The 25183-nt window shown below is 38.1% G+C and overlaps 1 protein-coding gene across 1 annotated transcript in view; it reads left to right on the top strand.

Annotated features, from left to right (window-relative positions):
* LOC137410642 (tetratricopeptide repeat protein 21B-like) overlaps positions 1-25158 on the top strand; it is a 35621-nt gene extending 10463 nt beyond the window's left edge. Inside the window, exons 11-27 of the mRNA XM_068096099.1 lie at positions 385-600; positions 1322-1448; positions 6145-6314; positions 7063-7215; positions 7661-7819; positions 8178-8288; positions 9039-9236; positions 9975-10045; positions 10687-10855; positions 12591-12783; positions 13958-14108; positions 14858-15016; positions 15244-15304; positions 17669-17794; positions 17985-18209; positions 20385-20573; positions 25030-25158. Coding sequence (XP_067952200.1) covers positions 385-600; positions 1322-1448; positions 6145-6314; positions 7063-7215; positions 7661-7819; positions 8178-8288; positions 9039-9236; positions 9975-10045; positions 10687-10855; positions 12591-12783; positions 13958-14108; positions 14858-15016; positions 15244-15304; positions 17669-17794; positions 17985-18209; positions 20385-20573; positions 25030-25107 — 2556 coding nt within the window. The 3' untranslated portion in view covers positions 25108-25158. The remainder of the gene's footprint in view (positions 1-384; positions 601-1321; positions 1449-6144; positions 6315-7062; positions 7216-7660; positions 7820-8177; positions 8289-9038; positions 9237-9974; positions 10046-10686; positions 10856-12590; positions 12784-13957; positions 14109-14857; positions 15017-15243; positions 15305-17668; positions 17795-17984; positions 18210-20384; positions 20574-25029) is intronic.
* Positions 25159-25183: the final 25 nt, after the last annotated feature.

Raw genomic sequence — 25183 nt, 5'->3', positions numbered from 1 at the left:
AGATTTATTACTCATTTTATCCAGAAATATTTATCTGCAAATAGAAAATGCCTTATACAAGGGAACTACAATTTACTATCGCTGTCTGATGTTTGAAAGTTCTTACAAGAGCATTTCAATTTGCAGATATATCTGCAAATTGAAATGCTCTTGTAAGAACTTTCAAACATCAGACAGCGATAGTAAATTGTAATTCCCTTGTATAAGGCATTTTCTATTTGCAGATAAATATTTCTGGAAAAAATTATACTCTTGCAAACACTAGAATTATAAGAACAATCGCAATTTAGCTATAGAATCTCATACATTCAATTAAAAGGCAGGGATGACCTTTCACCCTCCCTTACTGGTTTGTGGCCTGCATATTTGTCTCTATATTTTTAGCCCGCCACCGGCAATGGACCACCCAATAAGATACTCAAGATATGTTCAAGCTGTCTCGAGTCTGTCGTGAGAGTTGCGCCAGGAATCCTAGAAGCTTGTTTCCTCCTCTCTAAGATCAAGTATCTTCTGGGAGATAATGCTGGAGCCCAAGCTAATCTTAATATGTGCTTGGAGCAAGACTCCACATACGCCAATGCCCACATTCTTATGGCACAGGTTAGTCATTTTGGTTGATATTTAGAGAGATGATTCTATTTGAAGGTTTTGATGCTCGAGGCAAATTAAAGTTATAAAATCATATATAAAAGTGATGAAAATACTAATAACACTGAAAGGTCAAAGTGCTACGAATTGAATAATGTAGTAGTTTTTATGAGCTGCCTTGTACAATTGTTACAGCCTACTGTGCAAATATACATCTAAATTCACATAAAAACTTATCTTGCTTGCTTTTTCTAGATCTAAAAAAATGATGAAAAGTTCAACATTTCTCTGTGCATAATATATAAGCGTGCTGCATTATAATCACTAGTACTCTGGTAGTCCTGTGCGCTGTGAGAGATCATCATGTGTAATAACTATGTGCACAAGTATTCTTAGATGCGGAAAGCTGGTTGAGTGGTGCAGTGGTAGCACTTGGTTGAGAAGATGAATATGCAGGTTCGATTTTCTAACGTTGTAAGCTTGGCTTCAGACAGACGGACAAACACGACTCTTATTATAGTAAAGATTAAAAACTGAGCAACTATACTTCGAGCTCTTCAGCGGTACACAGCTAAAAAAATTTGGCTCCATGTCAAAGCAGTCAAAAATAATTTGATCAGTAATCGATAGATATTTGGTGACTCAAGACAAGACATTCAACACTCAAAAGATTTTTTATGAGCCTTTTTCAACTCGGATGTAGTTTGTGTCATTTTTCCAGATGCTTTTATAGATACATTCAAGCCAAGGCAACTTCAAGTTGGCTAACCAGTCCTTGGAGGTGGGGCTAAGCTACAACTTTGAGGTGAGGGAGCACCCGCTCTACCACCTCATAAAAGCCAGGATCTTAAGCAAACAAGGTAAATACTTATATAAGAGATGGACTCCATCAGTTTCATAACTATTCTGACACTTCATGCAGTTTTCACTGCTACTTGAAAGATACGTTAACTTTGTTACAAATTCTGTTCATGATGACCAAAAAGACCATTATATGCTATCATTAGGGGGCAGCTATGGTTCAGTAGGGCATTCAGTAGGGTGTTCAGTAAGGCATTCAGTAGGCTGTTCAGTAGGGTGTTCAGTAGGGTGATCAGTAGGGTGTTCAGTAGGGTGTTCAGTAGGGTGTTCAGTAGGGTGTTCAGTAGGGTGTTCAGTAGGGTGTTCAGTAGGGTGTTCAGTAGGGTGTTCAGTAGGGTGTTCAGATGGCTGTTCAGTAGGGTGTTCAGTAGGGTGATCAGTAGGGTGTTCAGTAGGGTGTTCAGTAGGGTGTTCAGTAGGGTGTTCAGTAGGGTGTTCAGATGGCTGTTCAGTAGGGTGTTCAGTAGGGTGTTCAGTAGGGTGATCAGTAGGGTGTTCAGTAGGGTGTTCAGTAGGGTGATCAGTAGGGTGTTCAATAGGGTGTTCAGTAGGGTGATCAGTAGGGTGTTCAGTAGGGGTGATCAGTAGGGTGTTCAGTAGGGTGATCAGTAGGGTGATCAGTAGGGTGTTCAGTAGGGTGTTCAGTAGGGTGTTCAGTAGGGTGTTCAGATGGCTGTTCAATAGGGTGTTCAGTAGGGTGATCAGTAGGGTGTTCAGTAGGGTGTTCAGTAGGGTGTTCAGTAGGGTGTTCAGTAGGGTGTTCATTAGGGTGTTCAGTAGGGTGTTCAGTAGGGTGTTCAGTAGGGTGTTCAGTAGGGTGTTCAGTAGGGTGTTCAGTAGGGTGTTCAGATGGCTGTTCAGTAGGGTGTTCAGTAGGGTGTTCAGTAGGGTGATCAGTAGGGTGTTCAGTAGGGTGATCAGTAGGGTGTTCAATAGGGTGTTCAGTAGGGTGATCAGTAGGGTGTTCAGTAGGGGTGATCGGTAGGGTGTTCAGATGGCTGTTCAGTAGGGTGATCAGTAGGGTGTTCAGTAGGGTGTTCAGTAGGGTGTTCAGTAGGGTGTTCAGTAGGGTGATCAGTAGGGTGATCAGTAGGGTGTTCATTAGGGGGCAGCTATGGTTCAGTAGGGTGTTCAGTAGGGTGTTCAGTAGGGTGTTCAGTAGGGTGATCAGTAGGCTGTTCAGTAGGATGTTCAGTAGGGTGTTCAGTAGGGTGATCAGTAGGGTGTTCAGTAGGGTGTTCAGTAGGGTGTTCAGTAGGGTGTTCAGTAGGGTGATCAGTAGGGTGTTCAGTAGGGTGTTCAGTAGGGTGATCAGTAGGGTGTTCAGTAGGGTGTTCAGTAGGGTGTTCAGTAGGGTGTTCAGTAGGGTGATCAGTAGGGTGATCAGTAGGGTGTTCATTAGGGGGCAGCTATGGTTCAGTAGGGTGTTCAGTAGGGTGTTCAGTAGGGTGTTCAGTAGGGTGTTCAGTAGGGTGTTCAGTAGGGTGTTCAGTAGGGTGTTCAGTAGGGTGTTCAGTAGGGTGTTCAGTAGGGTGTTCAGTAGGGTGTTCAGTAGGGTGTTCAGTAGGGTGTTCAGTAGGGTGATCAGTAGGGTGATCAGTAGGGTGTTCATTAGGGTGTTCAGTAGGCTGTTCAGTAGGCTGTTCAGTAGGGTGTTCAGTAGGGTGTTCAGTAGGGTGTTCAGTAGGGTGTTCAGTAGGGTGATCAGTAGGGTGTTCAGTAGGGTGATCAGTAGGGTGTTCAGTAGGGTGTTCAGTAGGGTGATCAGTAGGGTGTTCAATAGGGTGTTCAGTAGGGTGATCAGTAGGGTGTTCAGTAGGGGTGATCAGTAGGGTGTTCAGTAGGGTGATCAGTAGGGTGATCAGTAGGGTGTTCAGTAGGGTGTTCAGTAGGGTGTTCAGTAGGGTGTTCAGATGGCTGTTCAATAGGGTGTTCAGTAGGGTGATCAGTAGGGTGTTCAGTAGGGTGTTCAGTAGGGTGTTCAGTAGGGTGTTCAGTAGGGTGTTCATTAGGGTGTTCAGTAGGGTGTTCAGTAGGGTGTTCAGTAGGGTGTTCAGTAGGGTGTTCAGTAGGGTGTTCAGATGGCTGTTCAGTAGGGTGTTCAGTAGGGTGTTCAGTAGGGTGATCAGTAGGGTGTTCAGTAGGGTGATCAGTAGGGTGTTCAATAGGGTGTTCAGTAGGGTGATCAGTAGGGTGTTCAGTAGGGGTGATCGGTAGGGTGTTCAGATGGCTGTTCAGTAGGGTGATCAGTAGGGTGTTCAGTAGGGTGTTCAGTAGGGTGTTCAGTAGGGTGTTCAGTAGGGTGATCAGTAGGGTGATCAGTAGGGTGTTCATTAGGGGGCAGCTATGGTTCAGTAGGGTGTTCAGTAGGGTGTTCAGTAGGGTGTTCAGTAGGGTGATCAGTAGGCTGTTCAGTAGGATGTTCAGTAGGGTGTTCAGTAGGGTGATCAGTAGGGTGTTCAGTAGGGTGTTCAGTAGGGTGTTCAGTAGGGTGTTCAGTAGGGTGATCAGTAGGGTGTTCAGTAGGGTGTTCAGTAGGGTGATCAGTAGGGTGTTCAGTAGGGTGTTCAGTAGGGTGTTCAGTAGGGTGTTCAGTAGGGTGATCAGTAGGGTGATCAGTAGGGTGTTCATTAGGGGGCAGCTATGGTTCAGTAGGGTGTTCAGTAGGGTGTTCAGTAGGGTGTTCAGTAGGGTGTTCAGTAGGGTGTTCAGTAGGGTGTTCAGTAGGGTGTTCAGTAGGGTGTTCAGTAGGGTGTTCAGTAGGGTGTTCAGTAGGGTGTTCAGTAGGGTGTTCAGTAGGGTGTTCAGTAGGGTGATCAGTAGGGTGATCAGTAGGGTGTTCATTAGGGTGTTCAGTAGGCTGTTCAGTAGGCTGTTCAGTAGGGTGTTCAGTAGGGTGTTCAGTAGGGTGTTCAGTAGGGTGTTCAGTAGGGTGATCAGTAGGGTGATCAGTAGGGTGTTCATTAGGGTGTTCAGTAGGCTGTTCAGTAGGCTGTTCAGTAGGCTGTTCAGTAGGGTGTTCAGTAGGGTGTTCAGTAGGGTGTTCAGTAGGCTGTTCAGTAGGGTGTTCAGTAGGGTGTTCATGATCAGTAGGTCAGCAGTTTGAGTCACACAAAGCTGATGGTGCTGTTAGGAAGGGCATCTAATCACTTTTTTTTCGTAATACATCAGTCCAATGTCTGTAGACATTGCTTAAAAAGCTCTGGGGGTATCTACAGACTGTAATCTATTCACGAGTTTAGTAAAGCGTTAATCTGTCTCCAAATGTTTGAACCAGACAAGTCATCACGTGAAAAACAACTATGTGAGGTGTCTGCTATATCTGTTATATTTGTTGTATCCTTGTAAGGAGCAATGGACTTCTGTTCCTGACGTATTTGCAGCCTGTTTACTCAATGTCTTCCTATGTTTGCTAAGGAAGTTTTTGATGTGCGTAAGTCGCAGATTGTCTCGCTCTAACAGTATTTGAAGGAAATTTGCTATTAAAAATAACTAACCATATTAGAGACGTTCTGGAGGATCACATTGTAAGGAATAGCCCAGACCTCTCACCTCTACTCGTGCATGTGCATCTATTGTTGTACTACTATGCATTATGGTATTAGAGTTTGTGCTAAATGAGTGTTCTGAAAACTGCCGAGTTCTAAAAACACACACTTTGAAGAAGAAAGATAACTGACTAGCTGCTTACTGCCACTAGATCAACAAGAGAGTGCCATGAGATTTTGTAGTGAGGCATATGCATAGCACAGGAGTGACTCCATTTTATGTATAGGGAGGAGAGCCATAGTTAAGTGTAAGAAGACTTGACTATTGATAGTCACTAGCTACTAGCTGATGTGACTAGTGATAGTCACTAGCTACTAGCTGATATGACTAGTGATAGTCACTAGCTACTAGCTGATGTGACTAGTGATAGTCACCAGCTACTAGCTGATATGACTAGTGATAGTCACTAGCTACTAGCTCATGTGACTAGTGATAGTCACTAGCTACTAGCTGATATGACTAGTGATAGTCACTAGCTACTAGCTGATTTGACTTGTAGATGCTGTTAGTATGGAGCGTTCATCTAATCAAAAGTCCTTACATGAAAAGTAACAATTACAAAAAGGTTTTTTATTTTCAAAGTTTAACATCTTAAAATGATTAAGCAGTGGATTAGCTTTATAACAAAATAAAGTATCAGTAGTTCACGAATGCGGCAGCAGGTTCTGACATACCTAAATTGATTTGTTTTGTTGTGATGGTAATCCTATACAATAATATTACAGTAATATAATAATAATTTTATGTATATTTTATATAATATTAATTATATATTAATAGTTAAACTAACTATTGTGTATTATACCAACTCTGTGGGGTGCAAGTTGGTTTGATGAAACAGGATATAGTGATGAAGCAGCTAACAATATGTTTAGCGCTTATATTTCAGTTAGTGGTAAATTATTAATATATTACTTTCCTGTTTGGGTAATAAGATGTTTGAATTATTTTGAATACTTAGCGTGCAAAACATGAGCTTTTGTTTTAATATGCATCTGACAACTCTTGTTTTCAAATATCATAATTCCTATTAAAAGACAAAACTAGGTGTTCCTAACAGTATATACTAAAATGTTATATGGTAGCTGGGCACTGGTAGGTGCTGCCCTTACATAACTGACTATTAAGGTGTGTAACCTGATGTAGGTGACGTGGAGGGAGCGAAGAAGACTTTGCAGGGAGCCATTTTGTTGCCTGGAGTAAAGACGATTGGAAAGAAAGCTAGTGACAAGCAGAGGTCAGCACAAATCAGTGTGAATGATCGAGTGTCTGTGTTCCTTGAGTTGGCTGAAGCGCATCTCGCCCTCGAAGAGCAGGTAATCTGTTGCTGTTGTCAATCAGCTTCCTAAAGAAGCGCTTTTATGTATTTATATATTTGACTTAATGTGTTGGATCAATTGAACACCTGGTTTACGGAATAACCACTAGTTAATACACATTTAGATGAACAATAATGCTTTTTCCTATGGTAGATACTCAAACTCTTTAGGTACTACTGTTACCTCATAATGCACGAGTATGAGTTGTTCAATTGTCTGAGCTACACAATAGTTGGAGTTGTACAAAAGTTTGGGTTATACATGTATAATAGTTTGAGTTGTACAATAGTTTGAGTTATAAAATAGTTTGAGTTGTACAATAGTTTGAGTTATACAGTAGTTTGAGTTGTACAATAGTTTGAGTTGTACAATAGTTTGACTTGTGCAATAATTGGGGTTGTACAATAGTTGGAGTTATACAATAGTTTTAGTTGTACAATAGTTTGAGTTATACAATAGTTTGACTTGTGCAATAATTGGGGTTGTACAATAGTTGGAGTTATACAATAGTTTGAGTTGTACAATAGTTTGAGTTATACAATAGTTTGAGTTGTACAATAGTTTGAGTTATACAATAGTTTGAGTTATACAATAGTTTGACTTGTACAATAGTTTGAGTTATACAATAGTTTGACTTGTGCAATAATTGGGGTTGTACAATAGTTGGTGTTGTACAAAAGTTTGAGTTGCACAATAGTTTGATTTATACAATAGTTTGATTTATAATAAACTATCAACTTTTTAGCCGGAAGCTGCAAAGGTGATGCAGGATGCTGTAATGGAGTTTGAAGGAACACCAGAGGAGCTGAGAATAAACATAGCCAATGCAGACTTGGCCATTGGTAGGGGAGACATTGATGGGGCCCTCACTATGCTCCGAAATATTGGTCCAGAACAGGTCAGTAGTGTTCATTAAGTTTGTAATTTTGATTATTTCTAGCAATCTCTGACTCTGACTTCCATTAGCTTTAAGGATTTCTTATCACTATTAGTTAACAAGCTTTGATTAACTAGGAGTCATGCAGTACGAATGACTGATGTACTGATCTCACACGCTTAATGTCTGGAGTTTTCATCTCATGATGTGCTTTACCTGCTTGTGTTCCGAAAATTGATAGATTTATTGTGTTGAAACCTACTCATATTGGCTATGACTGTATTTACCTTTTAGACATTGTTAGTGTAGGCTAGATCAGTAACTTACTTCACATTTTCATCGTTATATTTACCTCCTAAATGTCATTTGTTTAGACGAGCACAAGTAGTAACTTACTTCTCAGTATTATTCCGATCTGTAGACTACAATCTTAGTCGCTTGAACTTTGTTGTTCTCCTATACACAGGCATATTTTGTTGAGGCGAGGGAGAAAATGGCACAGATATATTTGAAGCATAGGAAAGACCCAAGGCTATATGCTGGTTGTTACCGAGAGTTGGCAGAAAAGAACCCGACTCCCCAGACTCAACTTATGTTGGGTGACGCCTATATGGCTATTGAGGAGGTACGTGTGCGTGTATATATATCCTTATCTGATGTTCACATATTGTACCGCTCGTGGCTAGCGTTCATCGTTGTTTGCAGTGTTGATTTCACAATTGAAAAGTGTTAGTAGCCTCTTTTGAGGTTTTTCAATATACAACATTTAACGTGCATTGAAATAGCTTGTGTATAGCTCAAATAATAGCTCAAAAGTGTAATGCAACTATTTGAATTTTTACCATTAGCAGTTTTACCTTTTTTAGGGAATAAATTTTAAAAATTAAAAAATAAATATATAATTTTTCTGGTTTAACAAATTATGTTATGAATCGGGGGAAAAGGCCGATTGTGAAAGCTAATTGATCATTGTGAATTGTTAGACTGGAAAAGCGATAGAGGTTTATGAGGCAGCCCTGAAGAAAAACCCTAAAGATGGGACACTGGCCAGTAAGATTGGTGAAGCATTAGTTAAAACTCACAAGTACAACAAGGTAAGAAAGAGACAGTTTTATTCAATAAATCTTCTATTAATGTTATTAATAAGTTTTAAAGGTTATACAGTCATTACCTCAACATACAGTCGTTACCTCAACATACGAGTGCACAGACATATGAGAAAATTGAGATGCCAGCAAAATTTTGTGCGAGTTTCTGCCTGGAGATCTGAGAGCCCTTTCAGATACAAGCACATGAGCCGGTTCTCGATGCCACTGAATGGCCAAGTGTGCGAGAGGTTGTTTCAAAAACAGCATCACTTGGTCTTTCTCGTACTACTACTCGTTGATCATACTACTAGTAGTCTATTATACAGAGTTACTACTGTAGATAATATCATACTACTAGTAGTCTATTACACAGAGTTACCACTGTAGGTAATATCATACTACTAGTACTCTATTATACAGAGTTACCACTGTTATCATACTACTAGTACTCTATTATACAGAATTACTACTGTAGGTAATATCATACTACTTGTACTGTATTATACAGAGTTACCACTGTAGGTAATATCATACTACTAGTACTCTATTATACAGAGTTACCACTGTAGGTAATATCATACTACTAGTACTCTATTATACAGAGTTACTACTGTAGGTAATATCATACTACTTGTACTGTATTATACAGAGTTACTACTGTAGGTAATATCATACTACTAGTAGTCTATTATACAGAGTTACTACTGTAGGTAATATCATACTACTAGCACTGTATTATACAAAGCTGTATTTTAGGCAATATCATACTACGAGCACTCCATCAAGGGAGGAGGTCCCAACAACCTAAAGTATGACCTCGCCAAACTACTTCTCAAGCTGAGGAGTTATGACAAGTGTGAGAAAATACTGAATATAGCCATCGAGATGGACAAAGACAGCAATGAGTTTGAGAGCATTCAGGAAAGAACCAAGTACCTTCTGCTACTCGCTAACGTATGTATGCGCGTTGTCATTTGTTTCTACCTGGGTTTCTTGTTTTCCATTTGTCAACTTCAAATCTAGTTATTTCACTTTTAGTTGTTGTTTATAGTCTTTGATTAAAAGAAGGTTATTGACTTTGTATAACACAGACTGCTTGTGTTTCATCTTACAGCGGTACACTCATTGGGTATTCTAAAAATTTTACCTACAAGTTGATCTTGCTGGTACATCAGAGGTTATGCTGACCTCTGTATCGTGATTTTTTTGTGCTGTTTTGTATGAACTTATACGGTAGCTTTTGATCATTTTTGCAGCGTCCGTATATTCGCCAATATTATTACGCTTTCATCGCTATTTTTAATGATGCTGTTGTGTTTTATTAGCCAATAAAGAGCTATTGTCATGTTGAATGCATGCATTTCTTAGTACTAATGCGTGCTGCTATTACATGTTGATCAAGGGAATAAAAAAGCCATTTTTAATGTAACAGAGTTTAATAGTCCATTAATTTATTTTTTTCCAGTGATAAAAATGTACAAAATGTTTTTATTGCTTTCACTGTAACTATAGTCTGTTACCTCTTTGATGGATATGAGGAATGTAGGCCTACTAAATGTGACAAGATGAGACAACTTTCTATGATGTCTCTAGTGGATCAAGTTTGCGGAAGATCAGTTTAGATTTCTTGTATAAAGCTATTTCTTTAGCCAGCATGAAGTGTGTCTCAGTGCTATAATGGTTTCTACGCAGGTGCTCAACATTCAGGGTAGAAATGAGGAAAGTGTGGCTGCTCTTAATAGCGCCAAAGATAACCAGAGTCGGTGAGTCCAGCTTTTAGCGTCATATTCTTTGTGCAACTTCATGTTGGTCATAGGCTAGCCTTGATAGTATTCTATGCCTGTGTGTCAAACAATTCACAGGCTAGCCTTGATATTGTTCTATGTCTGTGTGTCAACCAATTCACAGGCTAGCCTTGATATTGTTCTATGTTTGTGTGTCAATCAATTCACAGGCTAGCCTTGATATTGTTCTATGTCTGTGTGTCAACCAATTCACAGGCTAGCCTTGATATTGTTCTATGTCTGTGTGTCAACCAATTCACAGGCTAGCCTTGATATTGTTCTATGTCTGTGTGTCAACCAATTCACAGGCTAGCCTTGATATTGTTCTATGTCTGTGTGTCAACCATCAAGTTTAGTAAGCTTACTTTATTGAAGGCACACCATTACTTCATCTCATCTCGTTATGTGTTACTTTTTATCCCACATGAATATTTTATTAAGTCCAGTGTTTTACCAAGTATTTGTGTTTGTCTGGTAATCTTTACCCATATAACAATCCTTTTCTACTTGTACTTGTTCACAGAAATAATATATTTCGGGTGATACAAGTTTCGTATATCATACACTCTCTAGGTTTTACTGTAGGCTTGTGATAGTACTGACTATTGGTATATCTATAGTGTGCTGAGCCGTGCCCAGATGGAGGCTCCAGATACTCTCGGTGCGCAACAGTCTTTGGCAGCAAGCATCTGCGCAGAGCTTGGACAACGAGCTGTCGACATGAGAGACTACGACAAGGCCATAAGGAGCTATAAGGAGGCAGCAAACCTTGACAACTCTGATGGAAAGGTGAGACTAATTATGCCTATGCATCTCTATCGGTTACTAAGAAAATTATTTGTATGGTAGGAATGCCGTGGGGAACTAATATATGAACCATATAATACAGTAGAATGCAAGTGAATAGACTAATAGGCTAAGATCTTCACAGACTCACACCTTTGGCCATTCATATAGAAAAAATTGAAGCACAACTGTTTAATTTAATGACTACAGTAACTGGTATTATTGGTTTGTATCGGTGACGTTTCTTTGTTTCTTGTCACTTTCACTTGGAGTTCACGATTACAGCAATGATATACAGCCTCCCATGGGAGCTGTATATTATTGATTATGGTAATTTTACCTTGAGTTAAGGTGAGCACACACCTTCGATGTCAAATAAAATCGATTTTTGCTCACTTTTTTTTAGAAAGCAAGGTCTATGGTGGAATAAAAATAAACCAAGAAATATTGTATGTGTCTAAAATAAAGTAAAACAAAAATTTATATTTACTATAATAAGAGTAAATCTATCTAGAGCCAGGGTTATAGGTTAGGATAAAAGATTGCTTTAATGAGACTCCAACTCGTGACATTTAGCTTGGTAGACCAACATTATAACATTTGCACCTATCGACTGCCTTTAGGTATTTCTGAATAATGGTGTAGCTACTTGTTCTCTTGTTGCTTTATTGGCACATCTGACGATCATTCACGGTGCACGGCACTGCCATACTACTAGTATATGTAACAGAGATACTCCATATATGTGGTTTTCTCTCCCAAGTCCGGCAAGAGAGAAACCAATATTTTAAGGCCAACTATGGGAACTCTCGTTATACAAATTGATATTAATAACTTGCACCTACTTAACGCCTCACGTTATATAGAATTTCTTACATGATATGAAGCAAAAGCTTTACATGAATTCTATAAGTTATCTGGAATTTATATTATAAATATAGGAGGTTTATGTTACAAGAGCGTCTACTGTTTTATGTTAGTAGAGTGCATTTTAGAAACAAAATTGTTTTTGTCTTTACTCAAAAAGCTTTATGCAGTTGAACCTCTACTTACAATCCCTCAATATACAAATTATTTGACATATGAAGTAAAGTTTGAGCAAACATTTGAAATCTGGTATGCAAATTTCATTGAGAAATTATAATTTTATTAAGCAAAAATAGGAAAGCTTGTAGCAATTAAAGGTAAATCTTATCTAAAAAAAATATATGTAAATCTATATTAAATTGCTCATATATATGAAGTATATAGTATAACCTGTTTATAGTATACATGTGCACATTGTTAGCCTGTTACCTCAACAATGTGCACTTGTGCGACACATTATTGGCAACATGTATCTGGTGTCACATTTGGCTATTGTTTAGTCGAACATTTAGCCCAACGTTTAGTCTAACGCATCTAGCGGGAACAAGTGCATGAGAAATAGACAATGGCATATCTAAGCATTAATTTTCCAACTTTACATTTTCAAAGAAGATTATGAAGCCAAACAGGCAAATGCGTGTGCACATGTTCACGTGTGTGTAAGCATACAGATAGTCAGCTTGCCTGATGTGCAGCACCTGTACAATTAAAAAAGGATTACAGCAAATTATGATTGTCTTTCCTTGCGGTAGCGTGTAGACAACTCTTATTGGATGCCTCAAACTAGTCATACACAAAAAAGTAAGAAGTGCATTACTATTAATATAACTCGCTGTAGCACTTGGTTTACCTACGGTAGTTGTGGTTGCAGTATGGCCTGCAGCTAGCTCATCTCTTGCTTCTCACGGAGGACCTTGACTCGTGTCAGCACCAGCTCATGCAGCTGCTGAAAGATGACAAGGAGAATGAGCGAGCGACAGTCATGATGGCTGACCTTATGTTTAGAAAGAATGAATATGATCAGGCCATGTTTCATTTCCAGCAGCTCCTTGAAAATAAACCAGGTAGTTTTTCTCTCACTATATGTGAGCCAACCTTTTTCTAGAGACGATGAAGAAACTTTCTCTTTTTAACTGCATTTTCACACGTTCAGTGAGAAACAAGCTTACACCCGCATCCTGCCTTCTATCTTCATGGATTGTATAAGCATGCTATGACCCTGACTGATGTTTGCATGATTTGTAATTAACTGAATGGGCTATGGCGGTGTATCTAACAATTTATTGTATTTCATATAGGCAATGGTGAGTAAAGGGCTGTTTGCTCCGATATATTGGCTTCTGGTCATCCTTGCCCTGCTCCACAGCCTTGGCTTACTATGCCATATCTGCTTCTTATCATCATCTCACCCTTCTTCACCATCTGTGCTTTTCCTCTCTATCTTCACCCTCATCACAATATCAGTTTCTGGTCACCATCTATGCTTCACCATCTGTGCTTTTCCTCTCTATCTTCACCTTCAATCACAATATCTGCTTCTGGTCACCATCTCTACCTGCTCCACCATTCCAGCTTCTGTTTTTGTTTTGCTAATTATTTTAGTATCTTTACTTCTGTTCTTTAGTGTCTTCCTCTCCATCACTATTGCTCTTTTCTTCTTGCTGTTGAGAACATCACAAATTTTGTTTGTTGTTTACAGTATTTATGTTTAAAACTTATATTATCATTACATGATTTTCATATCATATATTTTGGCACCACCTAATTTGTATAGTCATGATACCTTTATCCATATGCAGTGGGCTAGCTTGGCCTAGATGTTAGGTGAGTTTGTAATGTGTTCATCGGATTTTAAAATATTAGTTTGGCTTAGTGACCGATGTACAACTGTGATGTACAAACTTCACAGTTTTTTGCTGTTGCTTCAAGCAAGGAGAGGACAATTCTTTATTAGCAGTTTTATGTATTGGACAAGAATTTGGGATATATTTCCACCTTATCGTCAGACTGTTACATAAATTTGCTGAAAAATTATTTGGTGAAAAGATCAAAATTTTCTCCATTTACTCTCAGTTGAGCTAAAAGAGAGCCTGTTGAAGAGCTACTGAATATCTATAATGATAAAGTCAGTGCTATGTTTATTTGTGCACTGTGATGAGGCGCATTCCTTGTCTTTTTTTAAACATATTTTTTATTATGTAATTATTCAGTTGTGTAGAACCTTATAAATAATTTTAGACCATTGGACGGCCATGAGTCGACTGATAGATTTGCTGAGGAGGGCCGGCCAACTTGAAAAAGCTGAGGAGTTCTTGAACAAAGCGGAAACTCAGAACCACAATGCACCAATGATTGCAGGATACAACTATTGTAAAGGCCTACATCTCTGGTCAGTTATATCACAACACCTTCACCTACAGTCAGTAACTTACAACACCTTCACCTACAATCAGTAACTCACAACACCTTCACCTACAGTCAGTAACCCACAACACCTTCACCTACAGTCAGTAACCCACAACACCTTCACCTACAGTCAGTAACCCACAACACCTTCACCTACAGTCAGTAACCCGCAACACCTTCATCTACAGTCAGTAACTCACAACACCTTCACCTACAGTCAGTAAACCACAACACCTTCACCTACAGTCAGTAACCCGCAACACCTTCATCTACAGTCAGTAACTCACAACACCTTCACCTACAATCAGTAACTCACAACACCTTCACCCACAATCAGTAACTCATAACACCTTCACCCACAGTCAGTGTAGCCCAAGTTCACTGAGACTTCATAGGTGTAGTGAGTTGGAGACTTGCAATATGGAAGCACAGCCACAGCCTCATCGTCATAGACTATCAATATTTTACTGTTAGCCCTTTAATATGTAAATGTTTTTAGAGCTATTATACACATTTTTGGAAGGATACCATGACTGGTTAGTACTAACCATGACTGGTTAGTACTAACCGAATCTAGCATAGTATGTGAAATCCATTTATACCCGACATAGAGCCCATGTCCTACTAGCCACTAGCTGTATATCTGTGTATCGAAAGACTGCATTATATACAAGTTGGTGATCAACACATTTAATTGTTTTCCACATTCCAGTGTCTTTTCATCTCTTCCAGGTATTCTGGTGATCCAAATGCAGCAATAAAGTGCTTCAATATGGCGAGGAAGGATGGGGAGTTTGGCTCCCTCGCTACCTACGCTCTCATAGAAATCTGCCTCAATCCAGACAACACGACAGTTGGTGGGGAGGTGTTTGAAAGCATGAACTCTGATGTGTGAGTCATATCAGTGGGCAGTTTTCCTGTCAGGGTAATATGGGAAAGCTTGGTGTTTGTAAACAAGTCAATAGGGAATCTGATGGGCTAAAATTGGGAATTTAAAGGAAGTCAAGGGAGAAGTAGAGGTGGGAATGAGAGATGCAGTAATAAGGGCATGAGAAATAGGTAATAACATATCTTAGAGTTTTACCTTTTGAACCGCTATTATTCCTTTCCTGTTTCAGAGCTGAAGGGGAAGCGGAGAGGAATGTACTGGCCGTAAGGACTGCTGAAAAGTTGTTGAGGGTGAGTTCTGTCTGTCTGTATTCTATCATTGGGTTCACTGAGATGGTGAGTTCTGTCTATCTGTATTTAATCACTGGATTCACTGAGATGGTGAGCTCTGTCTATCTGTATTCAATCACTGGATTCACTGAGATGGTGAGTTTTGTCTATTTGTATTCAATCACTGGGTTCACTGAGATGGTAAGTTCTGTCTGTTTGTATTCAATCACTGGATTTACAGAGATGGTGAGTTCTGTCTATTTGAATTCAATCACTGGATTCACGGAGATGGTAAGTTCTGTCTGTTTGTATTCAATCACTGGATTCGCAGAGATAGTGAGTTCTGTCTATTTGTATTCAATCACTGGATTCACGGAGATGGTGAGTTCTGTCTATCTGTATTCAATCATTGGGTTCACTGAGATGGTGAGTTTTGTCTATTTGTATTCAATCACTGGATTCACTGTGATGGTGAGTTCTGTCTATCTGTATTCAATCATTGGGTTCACTGAGATGGTGAGTTCTGTCTGTCTGTATTCAATCATTGGGTTCACTGAGATGGTGAGTTCTGTCTATTTGTATTCAATCACTGGATTCACTGAGATGGTAAGTTCTGTCTATTTGTATTCAATCACTGGATTCACTGAGATGGTGAGTTCTGTCTATTTGTATTCAATCACTGGGTTCACTGAGATGGTGAGTTCTGTCTATTTGAATTCGATCACTGGATTCACGAAGATGGTGAGTTCTATCTATTTGTATTTAATCAATGGATTCACTGAGATGGTGAGTTCTGTCTATCTGTATTCAATCACTGGATTCACTGAGATGGTGGCTAATGTTTATAAGTTTTAACTCAGTAGATAAATATCATTGCTTCAAGAATTCTCAACTTTACACCAACAATGTTGTGGGTGTAAAGTTATGCTAGTAAAAACAACCGCTTTGTTCAAGGCCGGAGCAGAGTGAAAGAGGAAGAGGTTTTATAACATGCGATATGAGCATCTGTCTTGCAGCCCCGTAAAATACTCGAGAAAAAACTAAGGCTAAACAAATCATATAACTTGGAAATTTAAACATACCAATCCGAATGCATAGAATATTACTGACAAAATTTTTTGAATGTATGTTTTTAAATATTTTTTTCTCAAAAGGTTTTTATTGTGAGCTCAGCTCTTTTTCAGCTTGCTCAGATTTCAATATAAATCATGTTTGCTGACAATCAGCCAGCCACCTATAATCAAGTAGAAGCATAAATATTAACCAATGTTAAACACGCACGCGCGCACACTACACTATCATTCATCTTTACTCCAGCAACAACAATGTTGATCCTCCAGAATTTGTCATAGAGTTTATGCAATATGTCTTCAATTTGCTTCAGTTTTGAATCATGTTAGTTTTTATATGGTTCACGCTTGAAGCACACTGGATAAATATTGCATGAGTTCCACAAATTCACAAAAGTACACATTTTAATAGTTAAAGTGGCAGTGTTTTTATACACACTAGCTGTATGCCCGGCATTGCACGGGTAATAAAATATCCAATGAATTTGAGTAAATTACCTCAAAAATTAGTACAGCCATACCTCGACATACGGGCTTACTGCGTTCTGGGACTGAGCTCATATGTCAATTTATTCGTGTCTCAAGGCATTCCTTCCTATGTAAATTAACTAAATACAAATTATTCCGATGAAAAAACACACATAAAATATGAAAAACGTTGTTGAAAGATTACCTTGGAAAAACGTATTTTTAACCGTTGTAATTTAATACATGCACTAAAAAGTAACAAATACCTATTTAGTTGTTAAAATCTGCAATATAATGTAACATTATTATGCACACTACTAGAAGTTTTTACCTTCGAGACATTGGCTAATGGACCTTCGTATTGGCTAATGGACCTTCGTATTGACTAATGGCGTCTGAGAGAGACTTGACAGCAACACCTTCAAGTTACACCTTCAAGTTACAAAGTAGCTTTAAAACTTCAAATCAGGTAAAAGCATTTTGGGCAGCTCAAATAAGTTGAAAGAAAAAATAATACAACTGTGAAGGTGTTTAAATGTGAAATAATTGGCAAGTAATGGCTAGATAATCTGTTTTGCTACAATGAAGAATGATTTCTTACCGATACAATTAATACGAACTGAAAAATCAAAATAAAAAGTACAAAGGTGATTTTTCGTCGCTAAACTTTTATCGCCATAATTGGACAAACGACAGACAGACAACAGACAAACATTGAGATTTATGTATATAGAAGAGTTACAAGCTTCCTGGAGCGCTTTGAGCTGCACCATCTATTCCCACTCGCTTAGTAGAGGTTAGATCACAGTTGTTTTTCTGGAAGTTCTATTACAGTTGCTTTTTTTAGGATCTGAAACCGAAGTCGGGTAATATCAGGGCAAAGCTTCTACAGAATATGATGCTTCTACAGACCAAGTCTAAAGCTAACATGGAACATGCCATCCAGCTTTTCATGGAAATAGCTACAGAAAGCGTAAGCAAAAGATCATTGTTTAACTGGGCACTAACAACATAAACGCTAACTTTTCATGTAAATACGTCCATAGAAGTCATGAGTTGGTAAAATTTGTTACATGTATATAGAAGGTAAATATGCGTTGTACATATTTACCTTCAAATATTTGTATATACAAACCTGTCATCTGTTCTCTGTAACTCTTTAGAAAGACCACGTTGGAGCCCTCTACGGAATGGCAGCTGGTTACATGATGCTAAAGCAACACCCACGAGCTAAGACGCAGTTGAAACGATTGGCAAAAGCGCCTTGGAACATCGAAGATGCTGAAGACCTAGAGAAAGCGTGGCTTCTCCTCGCCGATATTCACATTCAGACAAGCAAATATGACCAAGCACAGGAAGCTCTCAAGAGAGTCCTTACGTTTAACAAGGTAGTCATTCTCATATTTCCCACCTCATCACCCAATATTCTCAATGATTTTTAATATGAAATACTCAACAGTTAAAGATAAATTTGCACAAAATATTATCAGATTTTATTATAAAGTATTGGCATTTTTTTCTATAATTTTTTATCGTTATTGAGGCTTGAAGTGATCTGACTGTCAGGATGTTTCAAGATTAAAATTGATAAAACTCGATCGTGGATGGATGGATGGATGGACCACTCAGAAGAATAATGCGTGAGAATTGATATGACTAGTTGCTATAGTTGATATCGGCTATTGCGTTCAAATTCCAGCATTACGCGTCTTTATTGTTCCGGTCTCTTTGCAACCACAACCGTCATAATTGTACGTTTGCTTGAGCTGAGCGTTTTAAATCTTGAAACATCCTGGCGGTCCGATCACCTCAAACATAAAAAACAATCGTAAATGATAGAAAATACTGATACTTTCTGAGAAAATCTACTAAGATTTTATACAAGTTCATCTTGAACATGCCATGTATGCCGGGATGATTTGTTGGAGTTGCTTCCACGCCGACAAAGTATGTTTGGTGTAAAATGGTTGTGAAAATGACTTTGTCTCAGTCACCAACACAAGATCGGTAAAATGTTGCATACTATGTTTGTCTATTTTTGACGGTTGTCATTGATGAAGTACGACATATTTCAAACTGTAAACAGACCAGAAGCGGTTCCAACTCTCTCAGAGTAAACACAACTATGGTAAATCGTACTAGCGTAAGTGCACCTTCAAGGTTTGCATGTGTTAGGATATGTTTAAACACCCAACAGTGTTGGCTATGTGTATGTAGTGAAGGATTTCTCAGTTTTTTTCAGATAACTGTTCATCAGTTGTTGAATCTCATCACTGTGAACACTGTAGAATAGCAATGTAAAAAATGGCATCGACTACAACTTTATTAAGTGTCTGAGGAGTGTGACAAAGCTTATTTTAGCATATACCTGATGCATGTGTATTTGGCTGGTCAGAACCTCCATGTCTTTATGGTTTCTTGGCTTACAGTTATCCTCCTAAAATCATTCATGTGCTAAAACATAGCATTCAACTTCCTTGAAAGAAATTACGCAATTACATGTCCAAATTGCTAGGGTTCCATACTTCCTCAATACAATATTTTGTGTCATTGATGAGTGTTGACTGTAATTGAATTTTGTTCTTTATGCATAGAATCTTTTTCCACATTTGTTTTGAGGTTTAAGATAGTTGTAAAACTACAGATCACCTACCATAAAACCTCTACTTGAGTACCCCCTTCATTTGAACGCTATCTCCATTTGACCGCCACCCTGAGAGAAGGGTTGAAAAATACTGCGCCACCCTCTAATTGAGTGTCACCTTCATTTGATCGCTACTGACATTCTTTGATCTTTACAAACCCATGATAGAAAGTGATCAATCTAATAATGACTCGGTTACATCGATACCAATTAATTCTTTCATTGACGCCCTAGTGGTTACCAGGTTTTAGTGACGGTGTACCTGATAAAACTGATCGTCACAATCATCGGAACTACCCTAAGATTCAAAGTCACGAAGGTCTCAATCCAATTCAGCGTCTTCCGATTCGCCCATAATGTGGTTTACAATCTGACCTGAAGACTTTCAAGTGTTTTGATGAATGATGAGAATACTCTTCAGAAACACTGTACGATGCAATAGCATCCATTGTTGTGGCGTATCAAAGTATATTTTATAACTCCAAAGCTTTATAAGCTTTTCTTTAAAACTTTGAAAACAATACCAATGAAATAATTAATAACTGTATCATACTAATATTTTTTACTCAAATTAGCTCCTTGTTTAATTCGATCTGATACTTTGACGTATATAAAAACAGTTTAGCAAAAATGCTGTGGCTAATGGCATTAATTTTGCTCCGCCTGAAGGAGAGTGCAAAATATAGGCAACATTAGCATCGTTTCACCTGTAAAAGGGTTAAATTTATCTTCTCAAAATATTGAAGGGCTAGTCGAAAAATACTGCCCTACCCTTTATTTGAACGTCACCTCTATTAAAACAGCACTACAGGGAGAGGGTTGAAAAATACAGCGCCATGGCATTCAAATAGAAGTTTTACAGTATATCTAGTATACAAAATTAGAAAAGCCATTTGCAAGCACTTGGCATGTGTTGCAGTCATGCTGTAAAGCATATGAGTACATGGGTCTTATCATGGAAAAAGAGCAATCCTTCAAAGCAGCAGCTGAGAACTATGAGATGGCATGGAAGTATGGAAACAAGAACAATCCCCAGATTGGATACAAACTTGGCTTCAACTACTTGAAAGCTAAAAGATATGTGGACGCCATTGACATTGCCCACCATGTAGGTATCAGCTGTTGACATTGTCTACCATATAGGTATCAGCTGTTGACATTGTCTACCATGTAGATATCAGCTGGTGACATTGCCCACCATTTAGGTATCAGCTGTTGACATTGCCCACCATGTAGGTATCATCTGTTGACATTGCCCATCATGTAGGTATCAGCTGGTAACATTGTCCACCATGTAGATATCAGCTGGTAGCATTGTCCACCATGTAGATATCAGCTGTTGACATTGTCCACCATGTAGGTATCAGTTGTTGACATCATTTACTATGTAGATATCAGCTGTTGATATTGTTTACCATGAAGGTATCAATTGTTGACATTGTCCACTACGTAGGTATCAGCTGTTAATATCGTTTACCATGAAGGTATAAGAGATCAATATTACTCCCATGTACATGTAGGTATCAGCCACGCATGTCCTCATCTTTTACTTTAGAGCCATTGGCATTAGGTAATTTAGCTTGCCACTGGCAGAGTAGCAACCTTTAACATTGTCTATCATATAGGTCACAGTTCTTCATATGGTCTATCATATAGGTCACAGTTCTTCATATGGTCTATCATATAGGTCACAGTTCTTCATATGGTCTATCATATAGGTCACAGTTCTTCATATGGTCTATCATATAGGTCACAGTTTTTCATATGGTCTATCATATAGGTCACAGTTCTTCATATGGTCTATCATATAGGTCACAGGCCTTGAAATTGTCTATATAGGTCACAAGCTTTGACATTGTCTGTTATGTAGGTCACAGGCTTCCATATTGTCTATTACATAGGCTACAGGCCTTGACATGTCTCTCATTGCCATTCAACATCAATTAATTGAAGGAGTAATGACCGTAGCTGGTGTTAGGAATAAATAGTTAAGAACACATCTTTCAGATTAGCTTAGATTATCTCAGCATTTAACTAATCTGCTGAGCTAGTCATGATTAATATGGAAGAACTGTTATATGTCAACTATGGCCAGTTATAGTGCATTGAAGGACCTGAGCATTATACATCATGCGTTTGGCTATGGGTGGCAGGTCGTTGTTTTTAAGAATTGTGAGCCAGCGTTTGCAGCAACTGATTTCCAACTTCACACTACATATGTACATTATAAGTGCTTGTTTTTCCTCACTTCGAGTGCATATGAACAAAAATATTTTTATTACTCCACAGTGTTAAGATAAAGGACTAAAAAGAGCTTGCTTGAGGCTGTTTATACATAGTTCTCATATGTTAAATTAGAGATAATATATGACAACTCCTGCAACATGTACCGCAATATACATGTATATAAACATAGTTTTATATCAATCATCTCTTATTTACCAGCTATTCCTAAAGTGTGAATTTTGTTGGTCTCTTTAGAAAGTGAACTTTTATATGAATTAAAGGAGAACTATTTGGCAAAAATAGGTATTAGGGCCACTTGGTTGCTACCTTTAACAAACCTCTATGAAGCTTGGCTAATTTCCATGTTTTCTTTAGGCACTTTTCGAACTTCATGTGACAACCTGAACAACTCTTACTACTACACTTGTATGTGATTTGTAGCAATTTAATGGTTGCAGGAATATAGAATATGTGTCTAGCCAATAATATCTTCAAACAGCTTGTTATACTTACAAAACAATATAACAAGAACAGAACAATTATTCCAGATATATTCCTCCGTCCATACCACGCTTGTTTGAGTGCTTCATAATGAAGCTCACATTGGATTCAGGCTTAATCACACTTTCAAGTCACCATGAAGGATAGACCCATGGCCATAATAGCTTTCACTATCATGTTGTAGTTTGTCTCCACTTTTTTCTTGTTTGTATGACCCATTCCTTGACAGTTAACTAAACATTTTACAACACATTCTTCTATCAATTTATTAATTTATTACCTAAGGTAACATAGAAAGAAAATTTGCTGTTTTCAACTTTTTAAATAGTCGATCAAGCAGACTAGATTTGACCTGATACAGGTATTTTTACAACCCCCTTATTAAAAGTTGAATCGATTGACTTTTACAAATGTGACAGTTCCTTATGCATGTCATGCAATGCGTGAAATAATGACTGTTCAGTGCAAAGACTTGTCTGCTCTTGCTTTGATATCAGTTAAAGTGGAGGGAAAAACGACTCTTATGTTTATAGATAATAACAAACGGTCACCGCTTACTTGACTTTATGAAAGTGTTTATTTTTACTGAGCATTCAGCAAACAAGTTCCGATTTTCCCTAATCATAACTTCTCCAAGAACGTTTGATGCGCAAGGATATCTCACACTAAGCGCTTAGATGTATAAACATTGCAATTTGTAATTTTTAGTTGATCTTTGCTTCCTGTTTATCTACTTTTTAGCTTGTGCATGTAAGTGCCTGCTGCTAGTATGAATTTAGCCCTTTGTTAATGGCCATAAGAAGTTTGACTATACAGTGGATCAGGGTACTTACATTATTACAAGTCTAATATCCTTTATATAGATTGGTTACAAACTTTATTTTTTTCCCTTCTATTTTATTTCTATTTTATAATTTTTTTATTCTTTTACGGCTTTTTTCTATGCCAAAGTGACCTTCAAACCATTCAAAATCACTTCTCAGGGTGCAACAAGAAGTCTCTATTGATAAACTTAGAGGAGGCTTGTAGACTAGGGCTAGAAACTCTATATTGCATATTTGGCAGCAGGGCTGCCAGAAAACCTGAATTCAGCAGCTTAGACACGATGATTCAGGTTGAGAGTGCTGTTTTCAATACCATTACTCTCTCGAGTGTGCTCATTTAGCCAACACTTGACATAAAGCTCTGCGTAATTTGGTCGGTATTATATAGAAAATATCTTTAAAATCTGACATATTAACGCATCATTACCTGATAATTGAGATCCTAAATTGTTTATTCTTGGCAAGATGTCATTCCGCCTACTTTTAGTGCTTGGGCAAAACTCAGGTCCAGTGGTAACAATAAGTCAATTATTCAAATATAAAGACTATAATGGTACTCTTGCTGCGGTCTACACGTGAATAATACAACAAAAAGAGTTTTTATATAATACCTCTATCTAAGCACTTGCATTTTGATATTTTGCCCTCAACCTTATACAATGAAGCTTAAAATAAACTGCCTATACATAGGTTAGTATCTTTAATTGAAGATTTGATGAAGACGCGCTTGAGTTGTTCATACATGGAATGATTACTATCAGGTGGATACTTAAAACCAGTCGTTAAAAGTTAAACTTTGCCAGGATATTCTACATAATGATCCACAAGTGAAAATCGGTTTAGGTCCAACAAGTCAGAAATATGATCAAGTATGATCAACTGACACGAATGTGATATAAACTTAGTCTTGAGATAAAGTATTTTACATAATCTAGTGCCACTATGAAAGCTGCCAGCAGATACCACATCTGGAACTGAATCTGGTGAAACCTGGTGGTTTCCATTTACCAAACTCCATGGTAATTTTACAATTACCATTTTTCCAGTCTGCCAACTTTGTCTGTTTCAATATGAACAATTGACCTTATTATGTTTTGCTGCAATTGTCTTTCACTTGAGTAAATCATGGCCTTGGTTGTGTTAATGGTCTATCCAGCTGAACGTGTGGTGGTGTTAATAGTTTAAGCAGGTAAACATGTGGTTATGTTGATAGTTGAAGCATAGTACAAGCAGGTAAACATGTGGTAGTGTTAATAGTTCAAGCAGGTAAACATGTGGTTATGTTGATAGTTGAAGCATAGTTCAAGCAGGTAAACATGTGGTCGTGTTAATAGCTCAAGCAGGTAAACATGTGGTTATGTTGATAGTTGAAGCATAGTTCAAGCAGGTAAACATGTGGTAGTGTTAATAGTTCAAGCAGGTAAACATTTGATCATGTTAATAGCTCAAGCAGGTCAACATGGTTATGCTACTAGTTTAGGCAGGTTAATCCGAAGGTTCTGATGTAAGCCAGTGAAGAAGGTATCAGCATTAACAGTTTAGGTGGGTAAACATAGAGTTGTTAACATTTTAGGATGGTTAACACAGGTTGTAGCTGTGTTAACATCTTTTGTGCTAGATGTTACTCGTTTTCTTTTTCCTAAAAACATTTTCTTTTTATCTGGTGTTAATTATTTGACAAATATTTTTATACTCCTGGCGCAAGCTTGTTTAATAAGTATGAACTTTTTTATCTTAGTCATTTCATTTATTTATATATTTACTCTATTTGTTATAGCCTCAATATTCCAGTCATAAATATGCTGACAATCACTGCTTGTTGGTCATAGTCGGCAGGTCCAACAAACGGATACAATTATATCCAACTCCGATGTATTACGGCCAGATCTAACTTCTTTTTTTCTTCTAGTTTTAGTAGCTCTCTGGCTCGAAAGATATAACCTGGCCCAAGATAATTAATGAGGCGAGCCAATCAACTCACAAAATTTTATAAGGGCTGTCTTCTCTCTACAGGTACTTGAAAGATATCCGAACTATCCAAAGATTCGCAAGGACATTTTGGACCGAGCAAGGGTGAACATAAGAACGTAAACTTACTAAAGAGATTGTTGATGACACAATACATCGTAATGACTGCCATCCGTCCATAATGTACAATTGGTAATCA

The sequence above is a fragment of the Watersipora subatra genome, chromosome 1 (assembly GCF_963576615.1).
Source record: "Watersipora subatra chromosome 1, tzWatSuba1.1, whole genome shotgun sequence".
NCBI lineage: Eukaryota > Metazoa > Bryozoa > Gymnolaemata > Cheilostomatida > Watersiporidae > Watersipora > Watersipora subatra.
The sequence above is the reverse complement of the archived record's forward strand: the minus strand, read 5'-3'. Positions and strand labels throughout refer to the sequence as shown.